Consider the following 19,760-nt stretch of genomic DNA (forward strand, 5'->3'; position numbering starts at 1 on the left):
GAGTCATTAGTGGACAAATAAGGAATCTTAAACCTTCACTGCTAGTTTTAAAAGCTCTGCATTGACAACCAATCAGAACAAGCTCTTAAAATACAAAGTTCGTTCACACCTCTTGGTTAAAAATCCTTTAGGGGAAACGTGTGAACTGTGTCCTCTCCTCATATACTTTCCCAATGTGCATCCATAAGCTCATCATTCCTCAAGGGGATCAACTGTGTCTTTGTTTCCACTTCCTGTGGATATTAATCTCCAACCATTAGTAGTACATTGTTTTGTGTAATTGATTTTCAATGGACTAGCAGTCTGTCTAATGTGTCCCCTGCCCTACCCACATAAAGTCTAAATCAGACGGAGATGGAAAAGTGTCCAACAATGTTTTATGACTCATTAAGTCTATATGGACTATTAGCATTTCCCATGAAAGTTATGACCGAAATAGAGGATTAAAAGCAGGAGACGTCATCCATGGACTAGAGAGATGATATGGTGAGTGCATTTGTGTAGCATGAGCAGGAAGAGACGCAGACAGGCCTGGATACTCTTACCGGTTCCACCTGGATGTCTAAAGAGACCAAACAAGGGCCAACATTTTGGACTTCGCATCAAAGAGGGAATGAGTTTGCATTGTAATTTTCTCTCTTTTCATTCCCTCTCATGTACTGAATGCACAGCTGAAGGTCAGATTCATTTGCTTCCCTCCTCAGACAGTCTGGAACATTTTCCAATTGTCTTGATTTTAAGCCAAGACCTTGGCATATAAACTACTTTAATACTTTAAATGCCGCCACATCATTTAGCAAAGGATAAATTCAAGGTCACTTTAGATGAGCTATCAAAACAAAATCAAAACACAAAATCATCACGACTCGGAAATAAAAGTGGAAAGCGCATATATACCTGATAAAAATGGAAAAAACGTTTTGAAAAATACACCTCTTGAAGCATTTGAAGGAAGCACATTTTCTCATCCTTGACTACTGGGTACAATCAGATCTAAACGGCAGGAGTTATATGGACATTTTTTTGCTTTCATTCCTGCGTAAGCGCCATGTGTCAGCATCCCAACGCTGCTTATCTCTCCCAGATTCCCTTCTGTCTCCAGCGCAGCGGCAGCATCATCCATCAGACCAAACCCAGCTGTCCCACCACACTGATCTGCATGCAGCCTGCAGCCAAAGTAAAGCCGAGCCAAGGCACACATAGGCTGAACAGGGATCAGCCGAAACAGATAAGAGTCACTAGCACCTCTTCTAAGAGTGACGCCTCTGACAGCACTGCTGAGAAGTTTCAGAGAGTGCTCACTTCAAGATAGATGATGTGGATAAAGATAGCACAGCAGAAAACAAGCAATAAATAAATACTAACAGTCAACGATTCAGCAAATTTGAAAACCTTAGGGGCCGTCTTCACAGGATGCATTGTTTTGTAGCTGTTTTTATTTAAATGGCCAATTAACGTCACAGCCATCAACTTTAATTTCTTGCTAGTTGGAATTTTAAAGATGTACAATACACTTTGGGGTTAAGATTTATTAATGTTTTGAAATAAGTTTCTTTCTCACTATAAGGCTGCATTTATTTGATCAAAAATAGGCTACAGTTAAAGGCACAATATGTAATTTTTGCTAGAGGTCGATTATTAAAAACAAAGGCATAGCTTGATGACGTCTTGATTTGGCGGAATCATGGGAGTTGTTGTCTTAACCTCAGTGGAAAAGAATCCGACAGGACTCGGGCAGAAATCATATTCATGGATGATTTCATGTATTAAAGATTTATTAAAGTCACTGTAATATGAAGCAGGGTGGGGCTGAAAGCCACTGGAGTGGAACGAGGCCCCTGGACCGATTGCTAAAGAGAGACTCAAGAGCAGTGGAGCTTTTATTATGCTTCTTCCACTGCTTACGCTTCTTACGGTCATGCTTATGTGGGGTAACGCATCGCTGTTTTATAATATTAGATACATTTGAATGTGTTGAAAGTTATGTTATTAAGCTACTCTGTTTAGATTGTGTTGAACTATATAACAATGATTAGTTTTCTGTCAATTAATGTATCCAAAAAGTTGCTCAGCTGTCTAATAAAACACATAATATATTAAAGAGTCTTCGGTGTTTCCATGGTTTCTACAAACTAAAACCGAAATCAAGGGTAACGCGGGTATGATGCCACATTGTTCTAGTGTTTTTTGGATATTTGAATCCAAAAATCTTACATATTGTGCCTAACAGTGGTGATAAAATATTATTACAATTTAAAAAACGGGTTTCTATAATATATTTAAATATATATAAACCTTCAGAAATCATTCTAATAGTAGCAGCTTAATATTTTGGCGTAAACCGATATGTCCCCCCCCCCCCCCCCCCCCCGAATTCTTTAATGAATAGAGAGTTGAAAAGAACAAGGACATTTATTTGAAATATAAGTTTTTGAAAACAATATAAAAAAATTTTTTGATCAATTTAACGCTTCCTTACTGAATAGAAGTCTTAATTTTCTTTTGAAGTGGCGCACATCTGCTAAAAGTTAATTTTGTGCATGTTCAAGACTACACTAACCTAACAGACAGCTAAAAGTCATGAACTCCAGAATGTATCCAGTGTGAACGTCCCCTTAGATGTCATGTTTGGATAACAAGCTGCAGGTCATATTACAGCAAAAACTACAATGCAAGGTTTGAGAAAAAGAGAAAATTCTGAAACAAATTTCAAGGTCCACAAATCATATGGAGGCCAGACGTTTGAGTGCTGAGAATTGTCTGCCTGCCGCATTTCCCCTGTTCCCCGATACAATTTTCCCTGTGAACAGCTGTATCACACGAGACTCCGCTGTGACCTCATCCTCATGAGAACTGCATCCATCACTATGGCTCTAGGAAACATGATTTTTTTGTTGCTATGTTTGCTTAACTGTTTATATTCATGTAGTTACACTAGCTTCTTCTTTTATAGACAACGTGAAAGAACGTCCCATATTCAGAGTTATTTCTGCTGACACAAACACTAACAACCTGTGGCAAACTAACAATGGTGGGGCCTTGACAGAATGAAAACATCTACAGCAAATCTGTGCGGCCTTATGGAGGCACAATGCATTTGTAAACCTGGCTTAACTTTTTAATTAGCATATTTATATGGTGAATAGCATGAATTGGATAAACACATCTCGGTTTGTTTTATTTAACTCCTTTTCCATCCGTGATAATCTTGACAAGGAAGCCACTTTTTAAGCCCCTTCAACCTAAGCAAAATAACATTTAACACGTTTGCCATCACCGGTTGATCGCTTGACCATTTGTTTGACAGTCAATGGTCATTTTTATACCTGATACTGAAACTAAACAGCATGTGAAAGTTTCAGCAAATGTACACAAAAGTATTTTTCATAGAGAAACTGCGTTTGCTTGGAAAACATTTGCGTTCTCTCGCAAAACTAAAGCGTTCTCCCAATAAATGTTGCATTCGCTTGCAAAAGCACTGAAATTTTCCTTATAATTTTCCATCACAGAAGTTTTGCAAACAAATGCAAAGTTTCTTGAGGGGACATCAAAACGCATTTAAGAATACAAATGAGAGATAATTCCCCTCCCATCCATTTATTGGTTATCTATTGTTAAATAACTTAAATAATTTCACATTATTCTTTTGGCATCATAAAAGAGGTGCTTACCCAGGGTTAAAAAGCAATGCTAACACTTTAAAAACTACAATTGTGAAATGCCACTTTACCAGGGATTATTAGTGGCCTCAAACCAAGATTAAAAAGATGATAACCCAGGGTTAAGTGCAGCGTTAAAAAAAGCCTTGTAAAGCTCTATGAGGGGAGCTGCTTTTTGGAGGCTGTGGGAAAAGGGAGACCTCCGGACTGACTGAAATAAGACGTCTGTGGGCTCACATCTAGAGACACTCTTAGTGACAGAACAATAAAGTGACTCTTTTTTTGCAAGAACCAAAGGAAAAACTCAAAAATCAACATGCTTTGTCAAAAAAGAAGCTATCTGAAGCTCTTTTGCCCACACAAGTTCTGAAATGATGTATGGTGTGGTAGTCTCTGTGTACTGCAAAAGCAAATACACAACTGTAGTCTATTGTGGCTATAGTCTCTCTTTGTGATGACATGCAGTCGCCTTTCCAGGAAACAAAAGGAAACCATCTGATGTTGCTCCCACTAGAATAGACATTTACAGTCTTGACTGGTTTTCTGGGCTCAGTAATAATTGACCAGACAAAATCTATTAGAGTTAAGGCGGCTTATCAAAGGTTAAGCCATAAAGAGGCGCTGTTGCGTGAAAAGCCTCGTTCTGACAGGCCAACAGGTGAGCCGGACAGAGCTGAAGCAGAGTGTGATGTACTTAATGATAGCCGGACTGGAAAAACAAACTCTTCAATAAACTATTCACTTCAATAAACTCATTTTAAACATATGTGACTATGAGTAAATCGGTTTGGCATGTTAGACTAAAACTGTAACACATGAGCACATCGTTGAGCACAAAACCTGGTAGAAGTCTGTAAGGTCACTGAACGAAGGACGGTGATAGTTAAAGTTTTATTCCGCCAGTCCAAGTTCAAAGGACGGTCAGAAAGTTGCAGAGGAAGCATGGTAATGATTCAATAATTCACCAGGAAAGTGCCCATGTACTGCCCTACCTGAAGGTCGACGTGTGGCAAAACAGGCAACAAAAAAACATCTCAAATGTCTGAGAATATTGTTGCTATAAGTACAAAGGTCTGTACCCATGCAAACAATGTTATGTTTTAAGAATGTCCCCCTTTTAAGTTATTAAAATGCAATTTTAGAACATTCTGGGAAAGTTGAAAACTTTAAAAAAAAAAAAATTAGGGACAAATTTTGCTTCTTTTTCTCAATGTTTTTTTAATTATACAAATGTCCTGTATTTTTTGATAATGTATTCAGTAGTTACTAAGTGAGTGATAGTGCCAAATGATGTTAAATACAAAAAATACAAGTGCAAAAATACAATCTGACAACAATAAAATTAAATAAATAACTGTAGACCATTAACTTAAGTTATTATTATAACTTATTAAATAAACGTACTAACACATGGATTCAGGGGGCGTTTAAACAACACCTTTATCAACTAAAAACAGATTTTATTTTTTTGTTCTATATGTTTATTTACATGACAATGGCAATTTGGGGACCTGAAAACAGGTTTCAAAGTGCAAAAAACTGCCAAAACACGATTTTGTGAAACGGTGACATCATGCTCATGCATATTACATGTTCAATCTACATATCTGAGGTCAACTACTGGCATTCGTGTGGTTTTTACATTCAAAAACGTCATCATAACTAAAAAGTAATAGGCTTTATTCTACACTGGTTTTGAGGCTCTCTCCTGAACGCTCGGTTTTGATGGGCGTGCAGCACTGTAGACTTGGGAGTAAACGCCTACGGTGAGGATTGGATAAGATTTGCATATTTAATGAGCTTCTGTTTCCCTGTCAGTTTACGAGGGAGGGATTGTTTTGAAAGCGGCACCTGGAATGATCCTCTCACAGGGCTTGTAAACTTCTTTATCAAACAAACACAATGATCTATTTCTCATCCACCCGCGATTGATTGGAATATTATTTTTGTATTACTTGGCCCGCTCGTTCGGTGGATATAAGTGTGAACTGCACACACACACACACACACACACACACACACACACACACACACACACACACACACACACACACACACACACACACACACACACACACACACACACACACACACACACACACACACACACACACACACACACACACACACACACACACACACACACACACACACACACACACACGCGTACATATTTATCAGTTGAGGCATTCCCTCTTCTATTACGTCATTGATCAGTATATATTTGAGAACTCTCGTTTTCTGGGCCTGGTGTCTATAAAAGCTTTTCTTTGACTAACAAGGAAGTTTCAGCTCCGAAACTTACAGAATATTCTTATATCACAATGAACTTTTATATATCAAAAGCTCAATGGAAAGTGGATTTCTCAATTCATCACCCCTTTAAAACAGTTACGGTAAAGATGTTTACTGGTAACTTTTAAAGAATGTTACACTAACAGATGTAGGAATAATGTTTTATGCTATAAGGGTTTGAATATTTTTAGCAAGCCTTTCTCATTATGAGAGTGCTTTCTGTTGCTTACTGTGAAACATTGAGGCTGTAATGTATATGGGATTAAAGATTTTGTCAGGTAAAAGTCAGACCATCTATAGGTGAAGATACTGCATATACTCACACTTTATCTGTGTACGTGGATGGGGGAGTCTTGCGTGCTGTGAAGAGGACGATGGTGAAAACGGTGATGAGGAAGAGTGCCAGCACAGCTCCCATCACAGCCCCAGCAATAGCCATGGAGGAGGTCATCTGCTTCTGAGACATGTCTGAAAGGCGTACAACACAGTGAGCATAAAGAAAAGCTAATTAATAAATAAACACGGCCAACAGTATTGGAGGTACACCAAGTTCCACAAAAATTATCATCGGAGTGTTACAATACAAGACCAAAAAGGACTGCTGATCTTGGCACAGAACGGCTAAATACCTCAAATTACAAGAAAAAGCACATAACAGCAAAACACAGCCCGTGAAAGCAGCTACAACTGTATGTAACACACTTTAGCTCAGCATGTGTTGATGTAGATCGCAAAAGACAACCAACAGAACAGCAAGAGACTACAAGACAACTCAGTTAAATAAAGATACTGCATGAATAAAAATGTGACAACGCCAACAGTTTAGCACATAAATAAATACATAAAATTATCATCAAAACTAGATAACTTTATCTGAAAAAGCATAGCCAATTTCCCTACTATACAGTACATGACAAACAGTATGTTAAATGTCACATATTAATGAAATAGTAGGCAAAAAGTACACAGGTGACCTACTATTTGCAGTGAGATTCTGAAGTGTGCATCCAATGGACACTTTACTATCCCATCAGGCCATAGGAGAGGATTTGTGAATGGCAGTGAAGTGACACAACTGACACTGGTAAGTCACATGACATTGACAATATGATGAATGTAGTCCATATTACAATAATAATACACACATTCTTACATACGGTAACACTTTAGGGTCCAGTTATATTAACTAGCTGCTTATTTGTATATACTATTGGATGTTGTCATGATGAGGTATTCTTTGTAGAATTGAGCAAAAAATTATTAATTTAATCCATTCTGGAATAAGGCTGTAACTTTCCAGATGCTCTATACCTTGCAGAATCAGTGAAAATCTGAATAATTTTTACAAAATAAGAGGGTTTATAAAAAATACTAAATAAAAAAATAGCATGTATTTGGTATGATCCCCATTATTTTGTTAAAATTATTCACATCTTCAGATTCTGCAAGGGGTTCATAAACTTTCAAGCAGCACTGTATGTGTATGCATATATATATATATACCCACTTAGTCAGTTTCTGATGGGTAAAATCAATTATAAACCAACTTATTTTCTTATTTTTACTCTCAAATTTGTGAAAAAGGGAACAAATAGGTTAAAAACAGCAATTCACATACACTATAGTGAATATGAAAATCTAGGAATGTTTAGGACATAAAGTAAGATTCAGAAAATGCTGCCACTGATTAAATTGGTATTTATAGTGCATATCATCTGTCCTGGTGGATTTAATTGTTAATCAAGAGCTAGGGTGTATGTGGAATAGCTGTTTGTTGTTACGTCGAGTCAGGTGGAAGGGTGGGTTGTGCAGCGGTTGGCAGGGGCAAGCTGTAGCCAGCCGGCTCTAAGGCTCAGTAATTAGGACCTCATGCTGCCCTCCTTTAAAGCCTGCTGTTACTGTCTCTCCCACCCCGCAGAGCTCTTATGCTTTGCTGCACTGCTTCCTCCAACTTTCCCTTCCACTGTCATTACTTCAGAACCTCTCTCGTTCGCGTTTACGGTGAGTTTCACACTCTTGCGCAACTTCATTTAGCAAGTTCACCAAAATCAATGAGGTTGGTGAGATCACAAGCTTGTTATCCTCACAATGGGACTCCAGTAACAGGATTACATCCATTAATTAAGATTTATTAAACTCAAAGAGTGCCCCTTTGGATGATCAAGACTTATTGGCCAAGAGTGTGGAACAACGACACCATATCATCCAACTATGCCACCTGTAAATTCATAGATTGAGGATGTTGGGCATGTTGCATTCAAGAAAAAAAGAAAGAGAGAAAAAAAGAATCACAATATGTGTTTTTTACCCCTATAACACAAATCAGTGTGAAGTATTATCGAGCGCTTTCCCCAAAGGTTTTATGGCCGAGAACCCAATAATTACTACAGCGCTGTTACAGTCAGCTCACCTCTGCTCTCACAGAAGAACAGAACAGGATGTTCAGTCACAAGTCATTCAATAGCGATCGTTTAAGTGTAGCAAGCGGTAAATATTTGCCCTGCTGAGCACACGTCCGGCCCATGAGGGGGCTGCGAGAATCTGGCACTGGACGAATAAAGACAGTGAGAGCAGGAGGTCAAGGCTGTAAGGAGTCAGGAGATCGGGGAGGGGATTGTGGCTATAATGAGCGCCAATGTGAGCTCCGAGAGAACATTAGTAAAAAGTTTGGCACTGAATTGGAGGTTTGGCACAGTGGCGATTCAACCAGGCTCGTGACAGATCTTTGCACAGCAAGTCCATACGGCAACATCAGAAGGCAAAAATATGAATTCTGCAGCTTATAAAGCGTATAATTTCTGTACCACTAGCATCACAGGGTGATATGGGCAAAAATATTATCACAATATTTTTTCCCCATATCATTTGATATCGATATTTATTATTTCATACAATTAAAGGGGAAGGACATGCTTTCCATGTGTGTTAGACCTCAACAATAAATGTAAACAATACTAAGCAACTTTTTTATTTAGGGTCTCATAAAATCACTTTTGTTTCCAAATTCCACATTTTCTGCTTTATTTTTATTTATTTTTTACAAAATCTGTTTTATAATTTAATACAAATTAATCATCAAAAATAATGTCTAATGAAATGAATAAAAAAAAAACATTTAATAAATTAATAAAAATGTAATAAAATGAAAATATAACAATTAATTTACATTAAAATATTGCATTTTTTATATAAAAAAGGTGCATGCAGCACAACATAACTTGTATATTTTATAAAAATAAAACATGGATGAAATATACATCATGGTTGCATGAAATTCCTTTAAATAATACTAATAATACGATAACGACTTTGAGAACCACATTTTATTTCTGTTATAAATTCTTCAATTTTAACCAAACATTTATTTGGGCGGCTTTGTTGTCTGCGTTTCAGAAAGAAAACTAAAAGAAACAGCCCTGTTCAGAAACAGAGACACGCAGAACATATTTTTAAATATAACGCCCCTGATCATCTAGATGTAGTCTAAATATCGAAAAATTTATCGAACAGTTAATTTGGTTATTTTCTGAAAACCCACAGAAAATACCCGCTGTTGATCAATAATGTAGGTCCAAACCCACGGCTTTTTGTTGTGTTTATTGAACTACGCGAGAAGTCATTTTACCACACAATGACACACAAAGAAACAGAAGAAATCAGCAATTACAAAGAATTAGCCTTAATGTGAAAGTCACATATACCATTGCTCTGTGAAATTTTGTGAGTCATTTAGACTCATAACGATGATAACGAGAAATATACAAGGGATTGAGGGATTAAGGATAAGAAGGAACTCTGTTGGTAACTGAGAATGTTGCAATGTTCCTTTAAATTCTCCCATACCTTCCACACTCTTCTATTACTAATTAGCACATAGCTTAGCAGCCAGTCCAGCATGTCTCTATTTATCTCTCCATAGATGTTTTCTGAAGGTTTAACTTCATTTGGGATTATATGTGGTTCAGTGTACGGGAACAATGGTCAGGGATGGTGACATTCTCGGAGGGGGCAGGAGAGAGGCGATCATTCTACCGTCTGGCGTGTAATACCACAGATGGGCCCCCCACAGTGAGTCACAAGACCCCTTTTCAGTTCCATTCAGCAAGGGTTAAAGCTGCCTGTTTGCTTTATAACATCCACCTCACATAATACACAAATTTCATTTATTAACCCCAAATCCATAAAAGATAGGTATCGTATGATTTACTTTAATGGAAAAAGTACACTTCAGCATACTTTAAATATATATATATATATATATATATATATATATATATATATATATATATATATATATATATATATATATATATATATATATATATATATATATATATATATAAATATTATGGATATAATGTACTTTAAAATAAACACTGAGCGTAATGTATTTGCACTTAAATGCAAGTTAACTGAAATTAAAAGAATAGTTTAAATTTATATTAAATACAATAAGTCAAGTTTACACACTTTTAGGAGTTTTTTCTTTATATGCAATTTCATTACTTCTATTGACCTTGAAGATTTAAGGTTAAAGCGTACTGCCGCATGTACTGCTACTCATTTATGAATCTAAAATATATTTTAATGTCAATATACATCGACTTTATGCACTTTTTATGTATTTTACATGTGCTTTAACATGACAACATCAAAATGACTGAAGCCTAAAAAAAGAAGATTAAAACAATTATTACATTTTTATTAGATATTATTACAAAGTGCACTTTTTTTTAACTATAGTGTTAAGGAACAGTTATGAAAGTATACACTCTAAATACACTTAAGTAGCCTTTTAGTCTTTCATAAGGGTTATTGGATTATAGAAAATTGTAAAACACCTTAAAGAATTTGATGTTTTTTGTTTGGCTGTTAATCTCTACAATCCTCAGCAAACATCTGCAATCGTCATGTCCCTCTTCAATAGTTTTGTCCTGCTAAAGTGCCCTGACCATAAGTCAGTTGCCTTTTAGGCGGCTCGCTTTACCCCCACTGCACTTAAGACCTTTCACAGGTAAGCCCAGACTTGAACCGTATCCTTTGAATGTGCGCTCATTCTTTCCAAGAGATGTTTACCAAAGCAGATTTAAGGTTTCTGGAGACTGACAGAGAAATTCACGGCTCAGAGCAGAGGTGATCCCAGAGCAAAGGAGGATTAAATGAGTTCACACTCGCTTAGAGCCGGTTCAGGGGTGGCAGGCATCTTTAAACCTGATTAAAGGGATCAGGTGTTTCTCCTAGTCTGACTGTTACAGGTCTCAGATTGTCGGACACGGACACCGCAGAACTCATTCGACACTCTCGACGGGTATTTGAAAACAGGAGATGGGTGGGGGAGAAGCACCACAATGCATTTTGGTAAATGTTACATGGGGAAAGCTGGCTCTCCCTGCTGGCTGACACCTGATAGCCATATTGGAGTGCAGGTAGGGAGCTCGTCTGTGTTGGACCGGAAAAGGTTTCTGTTCGTTTGCGACCCATGAGTTTTAATTACTGTGAAACTCAAATGTAGTCTGTGTGACAATGGAAAGAACAAGAGAAAGGTCCTTGAAAAGGGCAAATGTTTATGATGCAGCTGACCAAAAGGGCTCAACAACTGGTCAATATAACACGTCTCTCCTAATAGAGGCCACTAGACAAGAGAAAGCCCAGTGCTTAAGTATTTTCAAAAGGGTTGTTCTGGCAAATGAAGATAGGTAGGTCAAGTGTCAGAGGTCATCTTCTGGTTTAGCTGCCATTGTTTAAAATGCCAGATTTTTATGAAGGTGCTTTAGTGTGCACATCTGTAGAGAAGAGCAGCGGATTCTGGGTGGTCTCTCTAATCAGAAAGTGTTTGACAAAATCCTCAAATGCTATCTGAAGTGAAATAAGAACTGATGCGTAGGCTATCTCCCATCTCCATCAGCATTTTACCCCTCCTGAGACTACTACTACTACTTGTCTTTTGGGTCAACATGACATTTTGAGAACCAGCTGAAGGCCAATTAATATCACTATATTTAGTTACATATTTGTACACCCTATATGTGTGACTGAAATAAAGTCCAGGGTTCAAGTTCTAATAAATGTGAGACGCTGAAATGGAGCACTGAACATTTAATAACAGCCTACCACTGAGGGGAATGACTTCATGACCACTGTGATGTATTAGTGGAAAAATATGTCATAAAAGACGGATATCTGAGAAGCAGGAGGAGTCACAAATGACAATTTTTCCAAAGGAAATATTCTCCCTGGAAAGGGGGAAAAAATGGCTTGGTCACAATGACAGATCACAGCCTTTTAAACTGGCTCTCTTCTATAGAAGGAATTTATACTTCACGCACACATTTTCAGTCATCCCCCAGTTCTCCTTTTTAACCTTGGTCCATCTTTGGCTCCTCCCTTCTTTGGTCTTAAGCTCCACCCATTCCTCAAAACCTCTTGCTATTTTTTCCTTGCATAATTGCCCTCTTTTATCCACTCTGTAGCCCCCTCTTTTATTCCTCCGTGATGGTACAGGTATCCCTCAAGAGAACAAGCTCTCTGTCATGAGCCCGGGAAGAGTCTGTTGCCATGGGGACGGTGTCAATGGCCTGGAAGGGGGCCGTGGCAAACAAAACCATTCTACCGGTCTAATTGAACCAATCAGAAGCTCTCATGGAGCAGGGAGGGGGGTGGTAATACTGCTCCTTAGAGAATCTATTCAAACAGTGCGGTGAGAGACAGTGACCTCCTCACCTGTGATAAGGTGACTGCTTGTATAATGAATGACATTGTTATTTTCAGTGGGCTACCTCACTTTCCAAGGAATTATACAGTAACCTGGACTTGAAATACCTGAGGGAATGAAATTCATGCTTTTTCTTATCATTGATGTAAACAATTAATGGCATTGTTCAGAAGAACAGGCTTTATTTATTCCTTTATTGCGGTGGTTCTGGTGGCCTTTGAACGATACAGAGTGGTCCACAAGTTGATTTGGCTGAATAAAAGGAATGACAAAAACAACAGTAGATGGTTTTGATCAAAAATACAGTAAAACAGAAATACTAAAAATATTACTACAATTTAAATGACTGTTCTCAATTTTAATAGATTTGATGTAAATGTTACTTATTCCTGTACTGGTAAGGCTAAATGGTCGGCGTCATTACTCCAGTCTTCAGTATCACAATGATCCTTTAGAAATCATTCTAATATGCTGATTTGGTGCACAGGAAAGATGTGTTTTTATTAATGTTGGAAACAGTTCATATTTTTTGGAAACCGTGAAATATTTCAGCATTGATAAGTAGAAAGTTCAACACACACACGCACACTTTTGATTTTATATCAGGTTAATATCACTTAATCCAACACCTACCTCTAAACATAACCCTCACAGAAACATGTTTAAAACACTAGATTTAAATAAAAACGTGGCCGATCTAGAAGACTTTTAAAACCAGCGAGGTCCACTAAAATGCCCTCATTAGTCGGTTGTCATTCATGGACATTTAGCCCTTACAAGTAAAGCCATCTGTATGTACACACACACACACACACACACACACACACACACACACACACACACACACACACACACACACACACACACACACACACACACACACACACACACACACACACACACACACACACACACACACACACACACACACACACACACACACACACACACACACACACACACACACACACACACACACACACACACACACACTCTACTGACCGCAACATCTTGATCATACAAAAGTTTGAATCATTTTACATTAGTGTTTTTCAATTTTGGAACTATTACACGCACAGCACAACAATTGAATCAAATGTACAACAGATAAAATGCCCTTAATCTTGCTAAATGAATTAAAAGTGAACAAAACAGTAAATGTTACGAATAATCCAATAGAAGCATAATTTCAGTTTTCATCGAATACAGTGGATATTTATGCTTTTTAATTTCCGTTATTTTTTAAATTGATACAATTTAGATTACTTTTAAATGTGCAATCATAAAACGTGACAGAACATTTTTATTTAAATTAGTAGACACTTTTGAAATTATAATAGTGCATTCTTATAAAAGTTAGGCTATTTCAAGATAAAAGTTATAAACCAAGAATAATTTGTACACACTTAAAAACAACAAGTAATTACTGTGACACCGCAAATCTGTTTGCCACACATTTGGGGTGCAAGGTGGTTTAACACATGAAAAAGTTTGAGAACTGTTTTACTAAACCCATTTTATCCCTGATCTCCATGGTCATGGATTAAAGAGGCACATTTTAAAAGCTGACTTTGAACATTGACTCATCATGGAACTTTTGACTAGCTTCGAATTACTAGCTTATCCCACCACCAGCTGGATTGGACAAGATGATAGACTCAGCAACGGCTATGAAACAAAAACCACTCAAAACATCATTTAGTCCCACTGCTGTGCCTGACCTTCCTATATTCAACCAGTTCCCCATCCTCTCACACAGATCGACAGAACAGCAGTGCAAACGCAAGCATCAACAAGTCCATAATCCCCCCGCACTTTAAGGCTATCCTAGGTAAGTCTGAGAGGAAGTTCAGCCCCCATCTACAGGAAGCTTTTAGCCACAGGCTTTCCCACAAAATATGCATGAGGCTCAGAGCACGAGGGGATATTCGGAGATGAAGTAGGTTAACCACAGCAAAGGATAAGAAGGCGTGAGGAATACATCCCTGGAGGCCTCCAGGAGAGTAGAGGAGACCCCCGCAGGGAACATTTCTGCAGCTGAAGCAACCAGTCACACCCAAGACCTCAACACTCACCCCTCCAACCAACACGAAACAGATCTGGGGCCAAGTTATAAAACAAAGAAACATGTCACAGAAAAAAGGTGCTTTATTTCAAAAACAAAATGTATCCCAAAGGTTGATTTTACAAAATAATGCTCAGTATCTATACATTGCAAATACATTTCTTCTATTTTTTATTATAATTTTTTTTTATTTTTCTTTAATTTTTTTTTACAGTAGATCTTTTGTGAAACAAAAAAAAGTGAAAAAGATGTTCAGGAGAAGTGTACGTGTAATCCTTTCATTACAATCTGTGTAATAGTGGATTTTCTAGTGCGTTCCACCGTCGAATCTCAGGTTTCCTATAGGAACGATAAATTCAAACAAACCAACAAACAAAGCAAGGTTCTCCCAACTGCCAGCATATATACAGTACATAACCTTGTTTACATTGAATTCTTCATCTCTGCATTGCCCAAACCTGTACACATAGATATTTTGTTTTACTTAACTTTTGATGTGCACTAACTCAAGCGTCACATGTCATTTAATGGGAGCAAAACAATTAGTTATTGTCTGAAAATCTGCAAAAAAGCAAATTCATACAAATGGCACACAGAACAGTACAAAAAAAGATGTTCTCAGGACCCAACCTGACCATTATATGCCTCAAAAACGATTTCTATACTTCTTCTGAAAATGATACCCGCTCGTTTCTAAACTTCTGCATGCACATTATAATGCGTACAGGGCACGTCTTCAGTTTAAGGCACTACAATATCATCTCCAATATCTCCAAACCCAACCATATGCATCTCCAAGCTTATTAACACTAGATCCAGCCAACACTAAAAATTAATGACCAATAACACGTGTGTTAGGCTATCGTCTTCTGCGTTAAATTATGTGCGTGAACGTGAGATCTGAGGCCAGAAATCTGAACACTATTGCACAGGAAATGAGTTGATTCAAAACACTGTCGGTTAACACCGGTTAGCTGATTTGATTTACATATTACAGACACACATACACACACACACACACACACAGAAACACACAGAAACACGAGAGACAGGCACAGGGACTCGATGTGTGACGTAATGCACAGCCGCTGAATACAGTCGGAGGTTGTTAACACTAGGCAGTGATGGTCCGACGAAGACAAGCCAGACAACTACATTAATACAGGACAAGATTTCTTGTTGAACAATGGCAGTAGTTTTTGATGTTCAAGACATTGTCCAACCATCTCCTTTTGCAGACAGACTCACACAGCGGCAAATATTTCCGATGGCACAAACAAAAGAAATCCAGAGCTAATAGAATGATGCAGTGGTATGCAAATGGAAGCTGAATTGATACAATTACAGCACCCCATTTCGGCAATCATCCTGTCTGGCTTTCTCCCATTGGGCTTTATCAAATCCAGCACAGAACTCCCCGTCTAGCTCCTCCCTACAGCACTCCAACTCTGAATGCCAGAAGAGAGGAAATAAAAGTTGCCATGGAAACCGCCAGGCTGTTGACAGGAGCTAATTTCTGCCTCCATCAGAGTGACAGCATTGAAAGTTGACGTGACTCATCGAAACTCAACGCTCACATTGGCGCTGATGCGAAACGCGTATCGACAGGTTATCTAAATACAAATTGCATTTGTCTGAACAGCTTTTTTTGTAGTGACTTTCTTTTAAATAAATCACACCTCATAAAGTACACCTTACTGTGCAAAGGAAAGGAGACTGGCTATTGATTTGGCAAGACAACCCAACTTAAATCACCCCTGAACTGGTTTATTGGTGAAACAAAGCAGATGTTTTGTTGCCTGACCTTCTTAACAAATGAAGACAAATGATACCCTCTCTTGGTCCCAAAACATCTTTTAAACCAGCTAGCTATGAACAGCTAACTAAAGATTAGGCTAATGTACAAAAACAAATTGGTATGTGTAAACTACTAGTAAAGGTGCATTTCCTACTAATTTTCTTTACATAACGCTGTTCGTCTTTGTATCGTTTTGCAGTCTGAAGCATTTCAAATGTCTACGCAGTCTCTTCCTGCTCATCCTCAGACATACCACTCCCTCCGCGAGATCATAGAGCCATCAGTGTGCGACACGTAGTCGTTGTCGTAGCAGTCCTCTGGTACGTAGGAGGAGCCGTTGCTCATGACTTGCGGAGCGGCATACCGGCGGGGCTCTGGCTGCAGCGAGCTCCTCTGGATGTGATGGGCTGGACTAAAGGCCTGCGGATGGCTGGGGTGATGGTTGTTTTGGTAGACGTGCTCGTGATTGTGATGGTTATGGTGGTTGAGTTGACCACTTGCTTCCCTCAAAGCTCTGCTGCGACCATTGGGTGATCGTTCTCGGTCGAAATCTCCCCACTCTTCTCGATCCTTATCCGTGTAAATGGAGCCGTTATCCTGGTTGGACTTGAGCTTGGTGTCAGGGCTTCCTTTGCTGTAGACTTGCTGCAACTCATGGGGCTGGGGAGCCTTCTGCATGTCCGAGGGACCGTGATACTGCTTCGTGTAGTAGTCTCCGCGGAAAGTCCGCCGCTGACGCTGGTAGTAAACGCCACCCAGAATGAGCAGCAACAGCAGGAAGAGGGCTCCGCCCACTGCTCCACCCACAATTGTACCTAGGCTTCCCTCCGGCAGAGGCGCCAGGGTCGGAGAGGTGATGAGGGCTCGCTGTTTATTGCCAGGTGCGGTGGCAGAGATGTCGGCGGTTAGGAGGCGCACAGGGGTGGTGGGGGGCATGGTGGTGGTTGAGGGAGGATCTAATGGAGGGAAGGAAGAAAAGGCAAGTGGGAGGGGGATAGGAGGAAGGGATGGACAGACAAAGAAAAGTAGATAATGTCAATGCCAACTACATCAGTATATCATTAACAGTCATATGAATCTGCTTCCAAGATTGTAATATCTTCTAGCATGACCAACAGGACTATCTTCTGTTGCCATGGACGTGACAGTTACAGGTTTCGGATCAGTTCTTTTATTTAAAAGGAAGCGACTGCAAACCTTCCGACAGCTTTAAAACCTGAAACTGTTGTCCAGAGCAAAGACGACTAAAAACAAACAAACATGGAAGAGAAAGAAGAATTGAAATCTTCGTGATGAGGGATTCATGAGGAGCTACATACTAACATCTCCAGCTAACAATAAAGTACAGTCCTCTGCAACAATGAAACCTAATGAGCAACATTTGTGTTAGCTGAGAGAGGGAGTATGGATGACCACATAGCTGAGTGATGAGAAACAAAACAAAATGGAAGGAAGGGGTCAGGGAAAGGGTACGTGCTACTGGGGGGAGGGAACAGACGCCGAGAACGCCCTAGGTTTGGGCGGCTGCTACGCCTAACTGCTTACATGACTTGACTGGTGCAAGGATAGGAGATTGGGTTAACACCATTATCATGCATTGATCGCTTGATTGTGTTAGGGAGCAGCGTGTAGCGTTTCATCGCATACTGGGGCATGCATCGGTACTATGCAAGCAGCGTTCTCTGAGGCTGGGCACTGAAAGTCAAACTATCCCATTACGGAGTGTCCTGTTCCCGGCGTAATGAGAGCTATTTGGCTGGCTGTGAAGTGTGTGAATGCATTGAGTGCAGAGCGTGTGAGTCGCAGGAGTCGGGCTCTTCAGGGTTACGTGGTTCAAATGCTCCAGCTAAAGTGGGGAATCATTTGCTCATCCTCACTGGAATGAATAATAAACATAGCATACTGTATTGTTCTTGCAAGGTCAAATGTATTTTGGATGCATCTGTGGGTCTGGTGAGTGAATTTATATGCATGTAGGAAAGAGCAGCTATATGGTTCAGGAAAATTAAAACATCCCGTTAATTATTTTGGAGACATTTAACATACAAAAAGTTCTGAAATATTAGTATTCCCAGTGCAAACATTTGTTGCATATTTTAAACCACAGGGATAGTTCACCCAAAAATCAAAGTTGCCTCCCCCTAAAAATCCCCAAGGCCTCCCCCTAACATGGTTCAGGCCCAGTATAAGTTAGAGGATGCAGGGCCTGTTGCAATCCACCTTGGTTGTCATTATTTACTCACCCTCGTTCCAAACCCCTATGTGGTTATTTCTTTGAGTGCAATAGTAAAAAGAGAATTTAGTTCATTCATACAGTTCCTTTCCATAAGACAGTTCATAGAGACTCAAAAGTCACTGACTTAAAGTTAAGAACTATAGCAGTTCTCAAATATTTTGATGGTTCTTTTTTTTTTTGAACTAGGTCTAAATGATTCATTCAACGATCTGAATGGTTTGTTCATGAATCAGGACTTCAACTCACTGACTCGATGATTCCATAGTTCTTAAAAAGACTGGATATCAAACATGATAGAATAATGATATACATTTTAGACAGTTTCTAACAAGACTTGAAAAACAACGTACAACTCTTACAGGACTACGTTTATAGTGTATTTTTTAGAAATTAACACCATGAACCGCAATTGTATAAAAAAAAATCTGCAAGAACATTCTTCAAAATATATTTGATCCACCGAAGAAAGTCATACAAGTTTGCAACAACATGATGATGAGTAAATAATGATAGAATTGTAATTTTTGTGTGAACAATCCCCTTTAACCACAAGGACATGGATAATGTCAATTTATTTTAATTTATTCAGTTTCGCCCAGCGAGTTAAAGAATAATTTGTTTTAATCAATAAACAGTAGAGCTTCTCGCCTCAGCATGTCAATGTCCAGAAGGGAAGAGAACAGGACATAAAGAGAGCTCAAGTCACAGAAAGGTCAGAAATACATCCCCTTCATGCATCTCGTCTCCATGCCTCCATAAAAATCAATATTTAATCACAAATTATGTGGTAACCAATGCTGGTCTGTACACTGTACAGATAATTTTAACCTAAATGTGATTGGTCTATTGGGAGTGAGTGTGTAGGTGTGTATTTAAGGGGTGACCACACAGGTAGTGGCAGGGCGTTTAACATGCAGGACAGGTTCTGCCCACCCATACTCATGCACAAAGATCTGTGACTGACACAGCACACACACTTTTCCATCCACAGTCAC

At 38.9% G+C, this 19,760-nt stretch overlaps 1 protein-coding gene across 2 annotated transcripts in view; it reads right to left on the reverse strand.

The window, feature by feature from the left end:
* The window catches only part of nectin3b (nectin cell adhesion molecule 3b), a 77,141-nt gene that overhangs the window by 2,833 nt on the left and 54,548 nt on the right, over positions 1-19,760 (reverse strand). The window contains exon 6 of one of the 2 annotated variants that reach the window (XM_067422714.1): positions 6,278-6,422. In XM_067422714.1, the coding sequence (XP_067278815.1) occupies positions 6,278-6,422 (145 nt within the window). Of the gene's footprint in view, positions 1-6,277; positions 6,423-14,783; positions 17,486-19,760 lie in introns of those variants that run through there. The other variant, XM_067422713.1, reaches the window with a different exon arrangement.

Source organism: Pseudorasbora parva, chromosome 18 (genome assembly GCF_024679245.1).
Source record: "Pseudorasbora parva isolate DD20220531a chromosome 18, ASM2467924v1, whole genome shotgun sequence".
NCBI classification, from domain to species: Eukaryota; Metazoa; Chordata; class Actinopteri; order Cypriniformes; family Gobionidae; genus Pseudorasbora; species Pseudorasbora parva.